The following is an 18,766-nucleotide window of genomic DNA, read 5'->3' as shown; positions in this document are numbered from 1 at the left end:
TATTATTCTGGTGATCAGAACCCTCTCCAAGACCAATCTCCCCTTCCTGAGGTGCGGTGTCCAGAACTGAACACAGTTACTCCAGACAGGCTCTGAACAAAGACTCTGTGAAACTGAAGCTTCACTTCCATCACTTTGTCTCCCATCCAGACACAATCAATGTTCCATTAGACAGGTTGGTGAAATGGGCAGACACAGGGCAGGTGAAATACAATCCAGTGAGGTATTTGAAGTGATGCAGTTTGAACAGAAGAATGTACAGAGGTAATGTAAACTGAATGGTACAGTTATAAAGGGATTGCAGGAACAGAGAGACCTGAGTGAGTATGAGGCTGGCAGGAAGGTGTGATGAGACTGTGAAAGAAGCATCTGGACCCCATTGCTTTATAAATAGAGGCACAGAGTACAAAAGCAAGGAGGTCACGCTGAACATTGATAAAATATTGATTAGATCCCAGCTGGAGAATTGACCCCACCTCTGGTCATACTGTTTTAGGAGGAATATCAACGTATTAGAGAGGGTGCAGAGGAGATTTGCTGGAATATTATTGGAGATAAGGGACTTCTGAATGACACTGGGACAATTCAATGTGTTGGGAAACGCATATCTTTCATAAAACATGGAAACATATTGCACTGTCCGGATAGTTGATACTGACTTGGAGTTTTTTTCTCAAAAGAGGGCCATAAATACTCCTTGGACTGAGAGCCAGCCTGCCTTCACCTGACCTGTATGGTACTTGAGGAAGAGTTGTTTGCTAGTTTTGAACTGGATTCACTTTAATTGCTGGGTAATAAAACTGAAAAGCAAAGTCTCGTGGTGTTCTGGAAATCACACGGCAGGGAGAAACTTTAAGTTTTGAAACTGCTGGTTTGAATTGAATTGGGGTGCCATGATGGCACAGCGGTCAGCACTGCTCCCTCACCGTGCCAGGGACCCAGACTCAATTCCACCTTTGGGTGACTGATTGTGTCTGCATGGGTTTCCTCTGGGTTCTCTGGTTTCCTCCCACAGTCCAAAGATGTGCTGGTTAGGTGGATTAGCGATGCTAAATTGCCCCTTAATGTCAGGGGGTTTAACAGGGTATATATGTTGGGTGACAGGAATAGGGCCTGGATGGGATTGTTGTTGGTGCAGGTTCAATGGGCTGAATGGCCTCTTCTGCACTGTAGCCATTCCACGAGTCTCTCTGGGCAAAAAGTTGGAAAATGAAGGCAACGCAACCTGATTCTCTCTCTGCCTTGCCTCAAGTTGTGTCTGGTTCACAACCTGCTGCCAGAGAATCCTCATCTGAGTGTAACCTCTCTGCATTTTGGACCTGCAAGACTGAAACAGGAAGAATTGGTCCATAGAAACACAGAAACATAGAAGATAGGAGCAGGAGGAGGCCATTTGACCTTTCGAGTCTGCTCCGCCATTCATTACAATCATGCTGATCATCCAATTCAATAGCCGAATCCTGCTTTTTCTCCATAACCTTTGATCCCATTCGCCCCAAGTGCTTTATCCAGTTGCCTCTTGAATACATTCAATGTTTTGGCATCAGCTACTTCCTGTGGTAATGAATTCCACAGGCTCACCACACTTTGGGTGAAGAAATGTCTCCTCACCTCCATCCTAAATGATGCACCCTGAATCCTCAGGCTGTGATCCCTGGTTTGGGACTCCCCCACCATTGGGAATATCCTCCCTGCACTTACCCTTTCTAGTCCTGTTAGAATTTTATAAGTCTCTATGAGATCCCCCCTCATTCGTCTGAACTCCAGCGAACTCCATTGGGAATATCCTCCCTGCACTTACCCTTTCTAGTCCTGTTAGAATTTTATACGTCTCTATGAGATCCCCCCTCATTCGTCTGAACTCCAGCGAAAACAATCCTAACCTAGTCAATCTCTTCTCATACATCAGTCCCGCCATCCCCGGAATCAGCCTGGTAAACTTTTGCTGCACTCCCTCGAGAGCAAGAACATCCTTCCTCAGAAAAGGAGACCAAAACTGCACACAATATTCGAGGTGTGGCCTCACCAAGGCCCTGTTTACTTGCAACAATAATGTGGAGATGCCGGCGTTGGACTGGGGTAAACACAATAAGAGTTTTAACGACACCAGGTTAAAGTCCAACATGTTTATTTGGTAGCAAATGCCATTAGCTTTCGGAGCGCTGCTCCTTCGTCAGATGGAGTGGAAATCTGCTCTCAAACAGGGCATACAGAGACACAAAATCAAGTTACAGAATACTGATTAGAATGCGAATCTCTACAGCCAACCAGGTCTTAAAGATACAGACAATGTGAGTGGAGGGAGCATTAAGCACAGGTTAAAGAGATGTGTATTGTCTCCAGACAGGACAACCAGTGAGATTCTGCAAGTCCAGGAGGCAAGCTGTGGGGGTTACTGATAGTGTGACATAAACCCAACATCCCGGTTTAGGCCGTCCTCATGTGTGCGGAACTTGGCTCTCAGTTTCTGCTCAGCGACTCTGCGCTGTCGTGTGTCGTGAAGGCCGCCTTGGAGAATGCTTACCCGAACATCAGAGGCTGAATGCCCGTGACCGCTGAAGTGCTCCCCAACAGGAAGACAACAGTCTTGCCTGGTGATTGTCAAGCGGTGTTCATTCATCCGTTGTCGTAGCGCCTGCATGGTTTCTCCAATGTACCATGCCTCAGGACATCCTTTCCTGCAGCGTATCAGGTAGACAACGTTGGCCAAGTTGCAAGAGTATGTACCGTGTACCTGGTGGATGGTGTTCTCACGTGAGATGATGGCATCCGTGTCGATGATCCGGCACGTCTTGCAGAGGTTGCTGTGGCAGGGTTGTGTGGTGTCATGGTCACTGTTCTCCTGAAGGCTGGGTAGTTTGCTGCGGACAATGATCTGTTTGAGGTTGTGCGGTTGTTTGAAGGCAAGAAGTGGGGGTGTGGGGATCGCCTTGGCGAGATGTTCATCTTCATCAATGACATGTTGAATGCTCCGGAGGAGATGCCGTAGCTTCTCCGCTCCGGGAAAGTACTGGACGACGAAGGGTATTCTGTCCACCGTGTCGCGTGTTTGTCTTCTGAGGAGGTCGGTGCGGTTTTTCGCTGTGGCGCGTCGGAAATGTTGATCAATGAGTCGAGCGCCATATCCTGTTCTTATGAGGGCATCTTTCAGCGTCTGGAGGAGGATCGCAACAGACACCTAAAAGCTAATGGCATTTGCCATCAAATAAACCTGTTGGACCTTCACCTGGTGTTGTTAAAATTCTGACTGTGTTTACCCCTGTCCAACGTCGGCATCTCCACATCATTGTTGCAAGTAAACAAAGACCAAAACTGCACACAATACCCTAGGTGTGGCCTCACCAAGGCCCTGTTTAATTGCAACAACACATCCTTGCCCCTGCACTCAAAACCTCTCGCAGTGAAGGCGAACATGCCATTTGCCTTCTTTACCGCCTGCTGCACCTGCGTGCCTACCTTCAGTGACTGATGCACAAGGACACCCAAGTCCTACTGCACACTCCCTTCTCCCAATTTACACCATTCAGATAGTAATCTGCCTTTTTTTTGCTTCCAAAGTGAATAACCTCACATTTATGCAAATTATACTGCATCGGCCATCAATTTGCCCACTCACTCAACCTGTCCAGATCATTCTGCATCCCGGTCACAGTTCTGCACTGATAGCATCCCTCTCAGTGTGTGAGCGCTGTGCTTTACTGATACTGTCCCTCTCAGTGTGTGAGCTGTGTCCATTACTGATACTGTCCCTCTCAGTGTGTGAGCTGTGTCCTGTTCTGATACTGTCCCTCTCAGTGTGTGAGCTGTGTCCTGTACTGATACTGTCCCTCTCAGTGTGTGAGCTGTGTCCTGTACTTATATTAAACCTTGTACCATTGAAGCAATCACGATAAAAATAGGTCTCAGCTTGCCGAGCCTTGTTTGAGAAGTTAGTGTTTGTTCAGGAAGGAAGTGATTTGAGAAAGTGGACAGTTGATCGAGCAGAGTTAAATTGAAAGGTCAAATGGTGCACAAAGAAACAGTATTTGGTGATTGGATGCTTGGATCAGAGTAGGGAAATTGGAATGTTTGGGAGAAAATCGACGGGAAGAAACAAATAGTGAGAGATCACGGAGATGTGAGGCCAAAGATTAGATTATTGAATCAGGATGAAGAAATGGATCTCGCTGCTTTTCAGAAATGGGCTGTTGATGTCTGGTTGGTGGAATATCAGAAGCAGGTTAGAAAAAAGCAATTAAAGAAACTCACAGTAAAGTTTAAAATACTGTGTGAACAACCGGGTTGTTTATGTTCAGAGATATCCTGATTTGTAAACAAACAACTGTTCCTTTTACTTTATGAATATGTCTCCGTTCTGTGCACAGATCTAAAGGATGTGAAGCAACCTGTGTCCAAGTGGGTGACACGCTGGCACAGTGGTTAGCGCTGCTGCCTCACAGTACCAGGGACGCGGGTTCAATTCCGGCCTTGGCCAACTTTCAGTTTGGATAAGATGCTCTTTCATGAGAATAGGAATATATGCCAAAAAAATTACAGCACAGGAACAGGCCCTTCGGCCCTCCAAGCCTGCACCAACCATGCTGCCTAACTTAACTAAAACCCCCTACTCTTCCGGGAAACATATCCCTCTATTCCCATCCTATTCATGTACTTGTCAAGATGCCCCTTAAAAGTCACTGCCATACCCGCTTCCACTCCCTCCCCCCGGCCACGAATTCCAGGCACCCACTACTCTTTGTTTTTAAAAAAAATCTGCCTTGTACATCTCCTTTAAACCTTGCCCCTCGCACCTTAAACCTGTGCCCCCTAGTAATTGACTCTTCCACCCTGGGAAAAAACTTCTGACTATCCACTCTGTCCGTGCCCCTCATAATCTTGTCGACTTCTATCAGGCCTCCCCTCAACCTCCGTCGCTCCAGTGAGAACAAACCAAATTTCTCCAACCTCTCCCCATAGCTAATGCCCTCCATACCAGGCAACATCCTGGTAAATATTTTCTGTACTCTCTCCAAAGTCTCCACATCCTTCTGGTAGTGTGGCGACCAGAATGGAACACGATATTCCAAGAGCCAATTAAGGTAAGCATGCCATATGCCGCCTTGACTACCTTCTCCACCTGCATTGCCACTTTCAGTGACCTGTGTACCTGTACACCCAGATCCCTTTGCTATCAATACTCTGAAGGGTTCTGCCATTTACTGTATATTTCCTATCTGTATTAGACCTTCCAAAATGCATTGCTTCACATTTGTCTGGATTAAACTTCACCTGCCATCTCTCCACCCAAGTCTCCAACTGATCTACATCTTGCTGCATCCTCTGATGGTCCTCATCGCTGTCCGCAAATCCACCAACCTTTGTGTCGTCCGCAAACTGACTAATCAATCCAGTTACATTTTCCTCCAAATGTGAAACTTGAAGTGATGTGAGAAAGAATTGTGTGGACAGATGTGTGTGTGTAAACTTCCTGTTAGTGAATGAGAAAAGGCTGTGTGAATGCTCTGTGTTGCTGTTCCTTCAGACCAGCTCCAACTCTGTGTTTTCCTCAAAATGGTGAGGTCTAAAGGGGGAGAACAGTTTAAAAGTTTTTAAACTGGGAGCTTGTTGCCGTTACAATGAAACTCTGTTGAAATGGGTGAAACATGTGGGATCTCTAATCCAGATACAAATTCACATCTGTCAGAGTGGGGTCATTTTTTTTAAGCTTTAATGGTGTAATTTCAAATTCAGGAATGAATTGAAGGTGATTGTTCATGGATTATTCTTGTTTTTAAAATCTCCATTTAAAAACAACCCTGGGGAACAATTGGGACTTTATCTTCTAATCCATTTTGCTCCAAGGTTTTTATTCGGAAGTATCCAGTTTGAATTGGTGAATCCACAAGAGATGAAGAAATATCTTTGTTCTGCTGAAACCGCCATTACTCTGAGAACATTGTAATCCAGTCACTTTCTGAAATCGCGGTGACAGTGAATTCCTTCACCAAATGTGTTTTAATTTAGAATTAACCCATTCAGCTCCGAGCAGAATAAACCTTTTCTGTTGTTTTAATAACACACACACACACATACAGGTAACAATTGTGTCCAATACTGCAAAGTGTAACAATATTTCCAACAGTGACAAGAATTCGAAATTTACCGCGATCTGACATTTGGAGTTGCAGATGACAGTTTGATACAAAAGCTCTGATATTTCAATAATGTTTGTTATTTCCCCAGACAGAGTGCTTGGGAATGGGAGATGTGACACAAACACACTCACCAATGAATAACAGACATGAAGAGAAAAAATCAGGAAAGGGCAGAAGATATTGGAATTCATGAGTTCAATACAGATGAGATTCGCACCCGATTTCTCACACATTGCGGCGCGAGGCTGAATAAAATACTTGACTACATTTAAAACCTGTTTTGAACAAAATGAGCGAGCCCGCGGCGCAATCATCTGGGCTCTCGTCTCTGTGGCCTCACGGGAGAGGTTCACTCCAGCGAGAATCACAACAGGGACCAGACCCGATGCCTCGCTCGTGGATCCAGAAGCCATTGAAGCCACCCCGAGAGGTTGGGGGGAGTGCCTTGCGGGCAGTGCCAGCCTGGTATCTTCGAAGTGCGCACCAGGCAGTGGGAGTGGGAAGGGTGTGGAGCCTGATTATTTGGAGGGGGGCTCTACTGGGGTGGGACCAACCTGTGGTGATGGGGGCGGGGCGCTGCACGCTATGCATTTGCAATTTGGGGTGTGGGGGGGCTACTGCCACTGAGTATTTGCCATCAGTGAGAGAAGTAGCGGGGGCTACTGCATTGCGATCGGTGGTGGGATGGACAGGGAAAGTCGGTCCGAATTAGGGGGAGGGGGGTCACGGGGTTCAATCTGTCCCAGAGGCGCGGTTTGGTCTGTCCGGACATGTAGGGTGTCACGGGGTCAATTGGTCCGACCATCAGGGGTTGCATTAGGCCACGGACCGCCGTGGCAGCTGGGGAGTCCGTGTTTCGGCCATGGAGGTCTGGTGAAAGCAGCAGAGGCTGAGTGACAGGTCTCTCTGCAGCTCAGAGCAGAGGGACCTGCAGATGCGCAATGGTGTCCTCTGCTGCTTTCAGGCAGCATTCTGGTTATTTAAGACCTGCCCCCTCCCCCTACAAGGGTGAGAAACAAGTGCATAAGATTGTAGATTTGGATACGCCTGAAACACGGATCAGAAACTCTCCCATTTTCATGCTCTTTCTGGACAGAGAATATTTTTCATAAGATCGCCCTCTAGTGTCTGTGCAGAATAAGCAGCTCAGATCAGAATAGCTCAGAAAGTGCAGCTCCAGATATAGCAATTACTTCCAAACCATCATCACAGTTCCATTTAAACAGAATCACATATGTGGAGCTTGAATCAGTCGGTCGCTGTCACCTTGATGAAATCACATCTTCCCTCATTCTCTCATCCTCTCCCGCTGCTGTTCTTGGGAACTGGTGTTCCTAGATTACAAACCCTGGAATGCACTGGAGGGCACTGGGGATGAGAAAGAAAAACTGAGGCAAAGCCAGCAGAGCTGGAACACACCCAACAAAACCCATCAGACCCCCACAAAAACCAGCAGCAAAATCCATCAGACCCCTCACGCCTAACAATGCAGAAACCTGGAAGAGATACTGAGAGAGGAATACTGGGAAAGGAGAGGGGGCACGACAAAATACTGGCAAGAAAAATCAAGGAACCTCCAAGGATGTTCTTTAAGTACCTGAAGAGAAAAGGATAAGGAAAGAGTAAGGCCTGGTGGACACCAATAAGATAGTCTGTGAGAGAGGAGGGAGAATGTGTTGAGGTTGTGAATAAATACATTGCCACTGTCTTTGGGAAACAGGGAGCAATGCTGACATTGCAGTTAAAGAAGAAGTGTGTGAATTACTGCATCAGATAAACACTGTAAGAGATGATGTATTCAGGGATTTTATAACTTTGAAAGATGGTAAATCACCGGGTTAAAAGAAGCAAAGGAGGGAATTGCAGAGGCTCTGATCATCAGAATCATTCCTCCCGGGCTACAGGAGTGTGGAAGAAGATTAAATGACTGCCAACATTACACCATGGATTGAAAAGAGAAGGGACAATCTGAGTAATTATACACCAGTTAGTGTAACTTCGGCAGTGGGAACATTGTTGGAACCAATTATGAGGAACGGTACAAACCTTCATCGAGAAAGGCACAGATTAGTCGAGGGAAGTTAGCGTGGATTTAAGGGGAGCTCATCTCAAGCTTTCTGACTGAAAATTTGGAAGAGGTGAGAAGGAGGGTTGATGAGGGCAGTGAGGTGGACAAGGTCAACATGCATTTTAATAATGCTTTGGACAAGGTCCCACATGGCAGGCTGGTCAGAAATGTAAAACTCATCGAGATCCAAGAGACATGGACAAATCAGACCCCAAATTAGCTCAGTGGCAGGAAGCAAAGGGGTAAGGGGTTGATTGCGACTAGAATGATGCCCATGATGTGGAGATGCCGGCGTTGGACTGACCATCACTCATCTGACGAAGGAGCAGTTCTCCGAAAGCTCGTGATTCCGAATTGGATTTTAACCTGATGTTGAGAGACTTCTCAGACCTAAACAAGACTTCTTGTTACCAGTGGGGGTTCCACAGGACCCAGCACTCACACCCTCACTTTTTGTAGTTCATGTGAATCATTTAGATTCAAATGCAGCGGGAATGATAAAGAGTTTACAGAGGTACAAATATTATCTGTGTGGGTGTCAGTGAAGAGGAAAGCTTCAGATTGCAGGAAGATAGAGATGGCCTGAGCAGTTGGGAAAAGCATTGGAAAATGGAATTCAATCTGGAGCAGTGAGAGGTGATGGATTTCGGGAGGATGAACAAGGCAAAGGGATTCCCCAGTAAATGGGAGGATAATGAGTAATGTGGAGGATCAGAGGGATCCAGGAGTGCATGTCCACAGATTGGGAAAGTTTTCAGGACAGGTTAATTACATGGTAAAGAAGGTACATAACATGCTTTTCTTTCATCAGTTGAGACAGACAGCAGAATGGTTTTGCTAGAATTGTAACAACACCAGATAGACGACAGCTGAAGCACTGTCTGAAAGGATGGTAGACGCAGAAACTCTCACCACATTGAATCCATTCTTGGACGTCGAGTTGAAGAGCTGTGATCGACAGAGCTACAGATCGAGTACAGGAGGTGATATTAAGCAGGAGAGTTCTTCATGAACAGGAAGGGATATGATGGGCTGAATGGCCTCGCTCTCAATCATAAATATTATTTCCTTCAACATTCCAACCACACACCACCAGCAAATCCCATCAGACCTCCAAACACCAGCTAAACCCAGCAGACCCCAAACACTAGCAAAACCCATCAGACCCAGATTTGTGGCATGGTGGACAGTGAGGAAGGTTATCTCCAATTGCAGCGGGATCTTGATCAATTGGGCCAGTGGGCCGGCGAATGGCAGATGGAGTTTCATTTCGACAAATGCGAGGTAATGCATTTTGGTAGATTGAACCAGGGCAGGAGTTACTCAGTTAATGGTCGGGCGTTGGGGAGAGTTACAGAACAAAGAGATCTCGGAGTGCATGTTCATAACTCCTTGAAAGTGGAGTCACAGGTGGACAGAGTGGTGAAGAAGGCATTCGGCATGCTTGGTTTCATTGGTCAGAACATTGAATACAGGAGTTGGGACGTCTTGTTGAAGTTGTACACGGAATTGGTAAGGCCACACTTGGAATGCTGTGTGCAATTCTGTCGACCCTAATATAGAAAGGATATTATTAAACTAGAAAGAGTGCAGAAAAGATTTACTAGGATGGTACCGGGACTTGATGGATTGAGTTTTGAGGAGAGGCTGAATAGACTGGGACTTTTTCTCTGGAGTGTAGGAGGCTAAGGGGTGACCTTCTAGAGGTCTATAAAATAATGAGGGGCATAGACAAGGTAGATAGTCAATATCTTTTCCCAAAGGTCGGGGAGTCTAAAACTAGAGGGCATAGGTTTAAGGTGAGAGGGGAGAGATGCAAAACTGTCCAGAGGCGCAATTTTTTCACACAGAGGATAGTGAGTGTCTGGAACAAGCTGCCAGAGGTAGTAGTAGAGGCAGGTACAATTTTATCTTTTCAAAAGCATTTAGATAGTTACATGGGTACGATGGGTATAGAGGGATATGGGCCAAATGCGAGCAATTGGGATTAGTTTAGGGGTTTTTAAAAACATATAAGGGCGGCATGGACAAGTTGGGTCGAAGGGCCTGTTTCCATGCTATAAACCTCTATGACTCTATGACCACAAACACCAGCAAAACCCATCAGACCCCCGAAACACCAGCGAAACCCATCAGAGCCCCAAACAGCAGCTAAACCCACAAAAGCCCCTAACACCAGCAACACCCTTCGGAGCCCCAAACACCAGCAAAACCCACAAGAGCCCTAAACACCAGTTAAACCCATCAGAGCCCCAAACACCAGCTAAACCATCAGAGCACCAATCACCAGCTAAACCCATCAGAGCCCCAAACACCAGCAAAACCCATCAGACGTCCAAACACCAGCTAAACCCATCAGAGCCCCAAACACCAACAAAACCCATCAGATCCCCAAACACCAGCGAAACCCATCGGACCCTCAAACACCAGCAAAACCCATTAGAGCCCCAAACACGAGCGAAACCCATCAGAGCCCCAAACACCAGCTGAACCCATCAGAGCCCCAAACACCAGCTCAACCCATCAGAGCCCCAAACACCAGCAAATCCCATCAGACCCCAAACACCAGCAAAACCCATCAGACCCCCAAACACCAGCAAAACCCATCAGACCCCAAGCATCAGCTAACCCATCAGAGCCCCAAACACCAGCTCAATCCATCAGACCTCCAAACACCAGATAACCCAGCAGAAACCCAAACACCAGCTACACCCATCAGAGCCCCAAACACCAGCTAAACCCATCAGACTCCCTGACACCAGTTAAACCCATCAGACCCCCAAACACCAGCAAAACATATCAGAGCCCCAAACACCAGCAAAACCCATCGGAGCCCCAAACACCAGCAAAACCCATCAGACCCCCAAACACCAGCAAAACCCATCAGATCCCCAAACACCAGCTAAACCCATCAGGACCCCAAACACCAGCTAAACCCATCAGAGCCCCAAACACCAGCAAAACCCAATAGAATACAAAACACCAGCGAAACCCATCAGACCACCAATCACCAGCTTAACTCCTAAACTCTACTCCACGCCCCAAACATCCAGCTAATGATCAGACTCATCACAAAACACGACTAAAATAAAAACCTGTGGGAGCGGCACAGCTCAGTGACCAACTTCAGGGAAAAGTCTGGGAGTTACAAATTCCTTCAGGAAATTGAGCAGCTCAGAGGAGGCTGTCCAGGGTGAGATGTTTCCGGATGTCTCGACACCTCAACACCCACAATGTCTCCACCCTCAGACTGTACAGGAACAGCCGTCTCCAGAAGGCCAGTCTCAAAGCTCAGTGTTGGATTGGATGAGCTGCTCTTTAGTGACTATAGAGCGAGAGACAGACACTGAGCTCACAGCCCACCCACCAGATTGTACAGCTAAATCCAGCGGGAATATCCCAGTTAGAAGGATCAGCTCCCAATATTTATCAACACAGTTCATACCTCAGGTACTTGTGGAGGATCTGGATGAGGAATCCCCATCATCAGAAGCTGTTAAAGGAAGAAGAGGTGTTAAAACATTGTTCAACATCAGAGAGACAGAGGCAGAGACTGTGAATATGATAAAGAGAGAATGAGAGAGACAGAGAGACACAGAGAAAGAGGTTCTCACACACCCATACTAACGGCGACACACAGAAGCCCACACACCCACACAGAAACGCACGATGCACGCACACACACACACACAAACTAACGTTGAAACAGAATGAACAATGATGTACACAGTTGCACAGGGACAATGTTTGATGATCAGCTTACTATTTGCAGGATTGTAGTTGCTCTTCCCTCTCCCTGTAAAACATGGAATGCTCAGTGAGTGACGAGACTGAGAGAAAATCAGAGACAGAGGCTGGAACTCTCACTCGCACTGAGCCCCAACAACACAATTCTGAACCCTCACTCCCACCACAACCAGAGACCCTCACTCCCATCCTGACACAAGACCCTCACTCCCACCCTGACCCTGGACCATCACTCCCGTCCTGTCCCTAGACCCTCACTCTTAGCTGAGCCCTCACTGATACCCTGAACTCCTCACCCAATTTGAGGCCCTTCCCACAATTCTCAGACACTCATCCTTTATCATGAGCCCCTTACCATCCCTATCCCAAACCTGCAGCTCTTCCACCCACTCTGTACAACCACCAGCCCCCCATCCCCGCCCCCACACCAATCTGAGATCCACAGCCTGAGCCACCGCCACCCTGGAATACTCTCCCAGAATCCCTGCCCCCAGTGAGCTGTCATCCGGTGGCTCTGACATCCATCGTTATGAAATGATTCGAAAAGCTAGTCATGGCACGAATCAATTCCAGCCTCCCGGACTGCCTGGATCCACTACAGTTCACCCACCGCTCTTTTCCCTCCAATTCCTACCTTTCTTGTTGTAGATGACGACAGCCACAATGATGAGAGCGATGAGCACGAGGACCCCGACCACAATCCCGACAGTAACAGCAACCTGGGAGCGAGACTTTGGTTCTGTTAGAGAGAGAGAATCAGAGAGACTGAGTGAGTCAGGGAGAGAAAAAAGTGAGAATCAGAGAGACAGAATGTGAGAGACTGAGTGAATCAGGGAGAGGGAACAGTGAGACTCAGAGAGAAATAGAATGTGAGCGAGTGGGAGAGAATGAGAGAGAGGATGAGCAACTAAGAGTGAGGAAGAGAGAGAATGAGAGACAGAGAAAGATCAGAGAGACAGAATGAAAGAGTGAATCAGAGTGAAAGAAAGAGAAATGTGAGAGAGAATCAGAGTGAGAGTGAATCAGGAAACACAGGATATACAACATAGAAAATGGCCTTCCGGCCCATCTAGTTGATACTGGTATTTATGTTCCACTTGAGCCTTCTCCCATCATTCCTCATCTAATTCAACCATTTTAACTCTATTCCCCTTTCCCTCATTTGCTTGTCTATCCTCCCCTTAAACTATACTGTTCAGTTCAGCCACCCCCTGTGGCAGCGAGCTCCACATTCTCATCACTCTTTGGGTGAAGAGGTTTCTCATGAATTCCCCATTGGGTTTCTTGTATTGATGGCCACTGGATATGCTCTTCCCACAAGAGGAACACTCTCGATGTGTCTGGCCTATAAAAAAAACTTTCCTAATTTTAAATCCTCGATTCGGTCAACCCTCAGCCTTCTGTTTTCCCGAGAGCAGAGACCCAGCCGGTCAATCCTTTCCTGAGATGTCCACCCACTCATTTCTGGAATCATCTCTGTAAATCTTCTCTACACTCTCTCCCCTGACTCTATATCCTTTTTATGAAATGGTGACCGGAACTGCACACGGTCTTTAAATGTGGTCTAACCAAGGTTTGATACAGGTTTAGCAATAAAGTCACTACTTTACAATTCTATCCCTGGAGAAATCAAACCTGGTTTTCGATTGTATTTTGTTTATTGTCTAACCTGTAACTCTATGTTTACTGATTGGTGTATTTGTACATCAAGATCCCTTTGTTCCTCAACCCTCCCTATTCATCGTTAACTGAAAAATACCTCACGTTTAACTGTGCTGAACTTTATTTACCAACTATTTGTTCAAGTTTATTCATGTCCTATTAATTTATTCCAGTTCTCCTCAAAATCAAATAATTCTCCCAATTTGATGTTATCTGCAAATTAAGAAATGGTATTTTTGATTCCAATATCCAAGTTATGGAGTGTAACTTGTGAACAGCGGTGATCCCAGCACTGATCCTTGTGGAACACTTTCTGTAACTCTGAAACACCCTTTACTCACACTCTCTGTTTTCTGTCCCAAAGTCAGTGAGTGATCCATTCTGTCACTCATCCCCTAACTCCACATGCTTTCACCTTGTCAATCAGTCCATCACGAACCCCCTTTTCTATTACATTAAAAAAATTATATGATATTATATCTATTACATTACCATTGTCTATTCCCTTTGTTACATCCTCAAAAAATCCACTAATTGGAGTAAAACAAGATTTTCCATTTCAAAATCCATGCTGAATATTCATTGTTATAGTATTTGATTCTAGATTTTCATGAATTGTCTCCAATAGAAGGAATTCCATTATTTCTCTGAATACTGATCTTAATCTGACTGAAGCAAACTTCCAGGATGCACTGGGTCCAGTCCTACTGTAATATTTGATGTGATTTATTATTGTCACATGTATTGGTACACAGTGAAAAGCATTGTTTCTTGGATACACCAGGCTCTCTCCATCCTCTGATATTCCACGGTGCCCAACCTCCTGTAATATCCCAGGATACACCAGACCCTGACACACTGCAACATCCCAGGATACACTGGTTTTTGTCCTACGAGAATATCTCAGGATACACCACGGTCTGTACCACTGCAATATCCCAGGGTTCACTGGGATGTGTCCTACGAGAGTATCTCAGGATATACCACGGTCTGTACTACTGCAATATCCCAGGGTTCACTGGGCCCCACCATACTGTAATATCCCAGAATACACCAGGCCCAGACCTACTCTTGTGTCCAATGTTACACCAGGTCCAGTGCGATCCCAATATCCAATGATACGCTGTATCACGTTGCACTGTGGAACCATGATATATAACGCATTGAATAAGATTTATTTCCCTCTCTATATATCCTGGGTTGACAGCTCAGCACTGACCCTCCCTCCTGTGATCCTGGTCTGAGGCTGGGTCCTCTCTAACAGTGAGAAACAGTCTTACCGTAAATCACCACCAGTGTCTCCTTCATCCCGCTGTGTTCCACCCGACAGGAATACTCGGCCTGGTCCTCTGGATCAAACTCGACCCATTTCCGGATCTGGTAGGAGCTGTCGTGATTGGGTAAGATCCCACTGGACAGAGTCTCATCAATCATCACTCCGTTTCTCCACACATTCACCTCGATGGCTTGAGGGTAAAACCCGGTGACGGCACAGGACAGCCGGTTAGAATCACCCAGACGGGTAAAGGACACGACGGGGGCAACTGAGAGAGAAAGAAAGAGGAGTCAGTACAGGAACCTCGAGATAAGAGTCCCGGCATCACCCCCTTCACCGACTCTCACTCCCCCTCACTCACCGACTCTCACTCCCCCCTCACTCACCGACTCTCACCCCCCCCCACTCACCGACTCTCACTCCCCCCTCACTCACCGACTCTCACTCCCCTCACTCACCGACTCTCACTCCCCCCTCACTCACCGACTCTCACTCACCGACTCTCACTCACCGACTCTCACTCCCCCCTCACTCACCGACTCTCACTCCCCCCTCACTCACCGACTCTCACTCCCCCCTCACTCACCGACTCTCACTCCCCCCTCACTCACCGACTCTCACCCCCCCTCACTCACCGACTCTCACTCCCCCCTCACTCACCGACTCTCACTCCCCTCACTCACCGACTCTCACTCCCCCCTCACTCACCGACTCTCACTCCCCCCTCACTCACCGACTCTCACTCCCCGACTCTCACTCCTCCCTCACTCACCGACTCTCACTCCCCCCTCACTCACCGACTCTCACCCCCCCTCACTCACCGACTCTCACTCCCCCCTCACTCACCGACTCTCACTCCCCCCTCACTCACCGACTCTCACTCCCCGACTCTCACTCCCCCCTCACTCACCGACTCTCACTCCCCCCTCACTCACCGACTCTCACTCCCCCCTCACTCACCGACTCTCACTCCCCCCTCACTCACCGACTCTCACTCCCCTCTCACTCACCGACTCTCACTCCCCCCTCACTCACCGACTCTCACTCCCCCCTCACTCACCGACTCTCACTCCCCCCTCACTCACCGACTCTCACTCCCCCCTCACTCACTGACTCTCACTCCCCCCTCACTCACCGACTCTCACTCCCCTCACTCACCGACTCTCACTCCCCCCTCACTCACCGACTCTCGCTCCCTCCCTCCCTCACCGACTCTCACTCCCCCCTCACTCACCGACTCTCACTCCCCCCTCACTCACCGCCTCTCACTCCCCCCCTCACTCACCGACTTTCACTCACCCCTCACTCACCGACTCTCACTCCCCCCCCTCACTCACCAACTCTCACTCCCCCCTCACTCACAGACTCTCAATTCTTTCTGTCCGTACTCCAGGTATTTCCTCAGCCACTCGATACACTCCACCTCCAGGTAATGTTTCCATCGCTGAATGTCGACTGTGCTCCTGTCCAACTTGTTTTTGGTGATCTCTCCCCAGGGCACCGGGGTCACCCACATCATGTGATCCTTGTCGAAGCTGATAAAATCATCTCCGTCCCATCCCCTTTGGTTGAATCCACTCGTGGTCCCATCATCCCTCAGGTCACAGCCAGTCATCAGCTGGTAAACATGGATCCCTAAGGATCAGAAACACAAACAGCCAATCAGAGACAGTCCCAATGGGCGATCCCACCTGCACAGCCACTCAGAACTAGTCTCACTGGACGATCTCATCCTACCAGCCAATCAACATCAAGTACTCTGCCCCCCCCCCCCCCCCTCACACACAGCCAATCAGAGCCAGACCTCCCTGGAAACAATCCCTCCACACATTCACAGCCAATCACATTTCTTGTCACATCTCCAATCGCAGCCAATCAGCCTCTGGCTCCCGGTTCCTGATCCACTCTGGGTTTCTCCTCATTCCCACCTGGATCCAGGGTGCTGGGAGAGTGAGCACTCACCTCCTGTCTGGTTGGTGCGGGTCATGAGCAGTGGAACAGTAAGTTTGGAGTACATCTCCTGCTCCTGTGCGAGATCCTTCTTCCGCTCCCAGGCTGCCCGACCCTCGCTCTCCACCATCCACTGCTCCCGGGGGATCAGCTCCCTCCGATCGCTGTCGTACAAAACAAACTGGACACCGTCCACAGAACCGACAGCCACAAACTCCGGGAAACCCGGGATCGGAGTCATTCCCGTGAAGAAATACCGGAGAGAGTGAGAGCCTGGAATAGAGAGAGAGAGAATTCAGGATAGACACCCTAAAAACACCAACACCCTCACACACACACACACACACACACACACACAGAGATCAGGGCATGAACCCCAAAACACTGATTCCAAACCGAGAGCAAGGCCTCCACCCAGCCTGACATTGCCCCTCTCACACCCCATCACTCAGTGACCCAGGGTTAATGCCCCAGTACCCAGCCTGGCATTGCCCCTCTCACACCCCATCACTCACTGACCCAGGGTTAATGCCCCAGTACCCAGCCTGGCATTGCCCCTCTCACACCCCATCACTCACTGACCCAGGGTTAATGCCCCAGTACCCAGCCTGGCTTTGCCCCTCTCACACCCCATCACTCACTGACCCAGGGTTAATGCCCCAGTACCCAGCCTGGCATTGCCCCTCTCACACCCCATCACTCACCTGCAGACACCTCTCCACACAGAAGGACCAGCTCTATCAGTCCAATCATTGCTGCTTCCCTCATGTTGGGAGAAACATTTGGAGGAAACTCTTTTTCAAACAAAAGGCCATTTTCTCAACTCACTCCTTCTGTCTTTCCCTGTTTACACTGAGCCTCAATCTGATTGGACACAAAATAGGATTTAAACCAATCAGAATAAAGAGATTCAGTGAGTCATCAGTCTCCGGCAGAATAGACACAAACAGGTTGAGAAACTGCCTCAATATTGAGAACTGTCCAATCAGATAAACTCTGGGGGATAAAAACCTCTTTCATTTAACCTCCTTTTATTATTCTGGTGATCGGAACCCTCTCCAACACCAATCTCCCCTTCCTGAGGTGCGGTGTCCAGAACTGAACACAGTTACTCCAGACAGGCTCTGAACAAAGACTCTGTGAAACTGAAGCTTCACTTCCATCACTTTGTCTCCCATCCAGACACAATCAATGTTCCATTAGACAGGTTGGTGAAATGGGCAGACACAGGGCAGCTGATATACAATCCAGTGAAGTATTTGAAGTGATGCAGTTTGAGCAGAAGAATGTACAGAGGTAATGTAAACTGATTGGTACAGTTATAAAGGGATTGCAGGAACAGAGAGACCTGAGTGAGTATGAGGCTGGCAGGAAGGTGTGATGAGACTGTGAAAGAAGCATCTGGACCCCATTGCTTTATAAATAGAGGCACAGAGTACAAAAGCAAGGAGATCACGCTGAACATTGATAAAATATTGATTAGATCCCAGCTGGAGAATTGACCCCACTTCTGGTCATAGTGTTTTAGGAGGAATATCAACGTATTAGAGAGGGTGCAGAGGAGATTTGCTGGAATATTATTGGAGATAAGGGACTTCTGAATGACACTGGGACAATTCAATGTGTTGGGAAACGCATATCTTTCATAAAACATGGAAACATATTGCATTGTCCGGATAGTTGATACTGACTTGGAGTTTTTTTCTCAAAAGAGGGCCATAAATACCCCTTGGACAGGGAGCCAGCCTGCCTTCACCTGACCTGTATGGTACTTGAGGAAGAGTTGTTTGCTAGTTTTGAACTGGATTCACTTTAATTGCTGGGTAATAAAACTGAAAAGCAAAGTCTCGTGGTGTTCTGGAAATCACACGGCAGGGAGAAACTTTAAGTTTTGAAACTGCTGGTTTGAATTGAATTGGGGTGCCATGA

General features: G+C 47.7%; 1 protein-coding gene across 2 annotated transcripts; it reads right to left on the bottom strand.

Moving 5' to 3' along the window:
* Nucleotides 1-6,032: 6,032 nt before the first annotated feature.
* LOC144496928 (class I histocompatibility antigen, F10 alpha chain-like) lies at nt 6,033-17,713 on the bottom strand. Of its 2 annotated transcripts, XR_013498471.1 has the most exons (9): nt 17,542-17,713; nt 16,850-17,110; nt 16,250-16,522; nt 14,892-15,155; nt 12,584-12,688; nt 11,966-11,998; nt 11,648-11,695; nt 7,104-7,502; nt 6,033-7,023 (listed from the first exon to the last, which is right to left on the bottom strand). XR_013498471.1 is itself a non-coding variant. In XM_078217549.1 (8 exons), the coding sequence occupies exons 1-7, from the start codon at nt 17,603-17,605 to the stop codon at nt 11,649-11,651; spliced, it is 1,047 nt and encodes a 348-aa protein (XP_078073675.1). In that variant the 5' UTR covers nt 17,606-17,713; the 3' UTR covers nt 6,033-7,502; nt 11,648. The 2 variants fall into 2 exon arrangements, 1 of the variants encoding a protein (XP_078073675.1); XM_078217549.1 differs by having other exon boundaries at nt 6,033-7,502.
* Nucleotides 17,714-18,766: the final 1,053 nt, after the last annotated feature.

The sequence above is a fragment of the Mustelus asterias genome, chromosome 8 (genome assembly GCF_964213995.1).
Source record: "Mustelus asterias chromosome 8, sMusAst1.hap1.1, whole genome shotgun sequence".
Classification (NCBI taxonomy): domain Eukaryota; kingdom Metazoa; phylum Chordata; class Chondrichthyes; order Carcharhiniformes; family Triakidae; genus Mustelus; species Mustelus asterias.
The sequence above is the reverse complement of the archived record's forward strand: the minus strand, read 5'-3'. Positions and strand labels throughout refer to the sequence as shown.

Bases quoted from the DNA above. Each gene is read 5' to 3' on its own strand.
- LOC144496928 (XM_078217549.1), bottom strand. From the start codon at position 17,605: ATGAGGGAAGCAGCAATGATTGGACTGATAGAGCTGGTCCTTCTGTGT. The intron at 15,156-16,249 runs GTGAGTGAGGGG...TTTCTCTCTCAG, and splicing joins ACAGAAAGAATTGAGAGTCT to TTGCCCCCGTCGTGTCCTTT. The intron at 12,689-14,891 runs GTAAGACTGTTT...TCTCTCTAACAG, and splicing joins GACACTGGTGGTGATTTACG to AACCAAAGTCTCGCTCCCAG.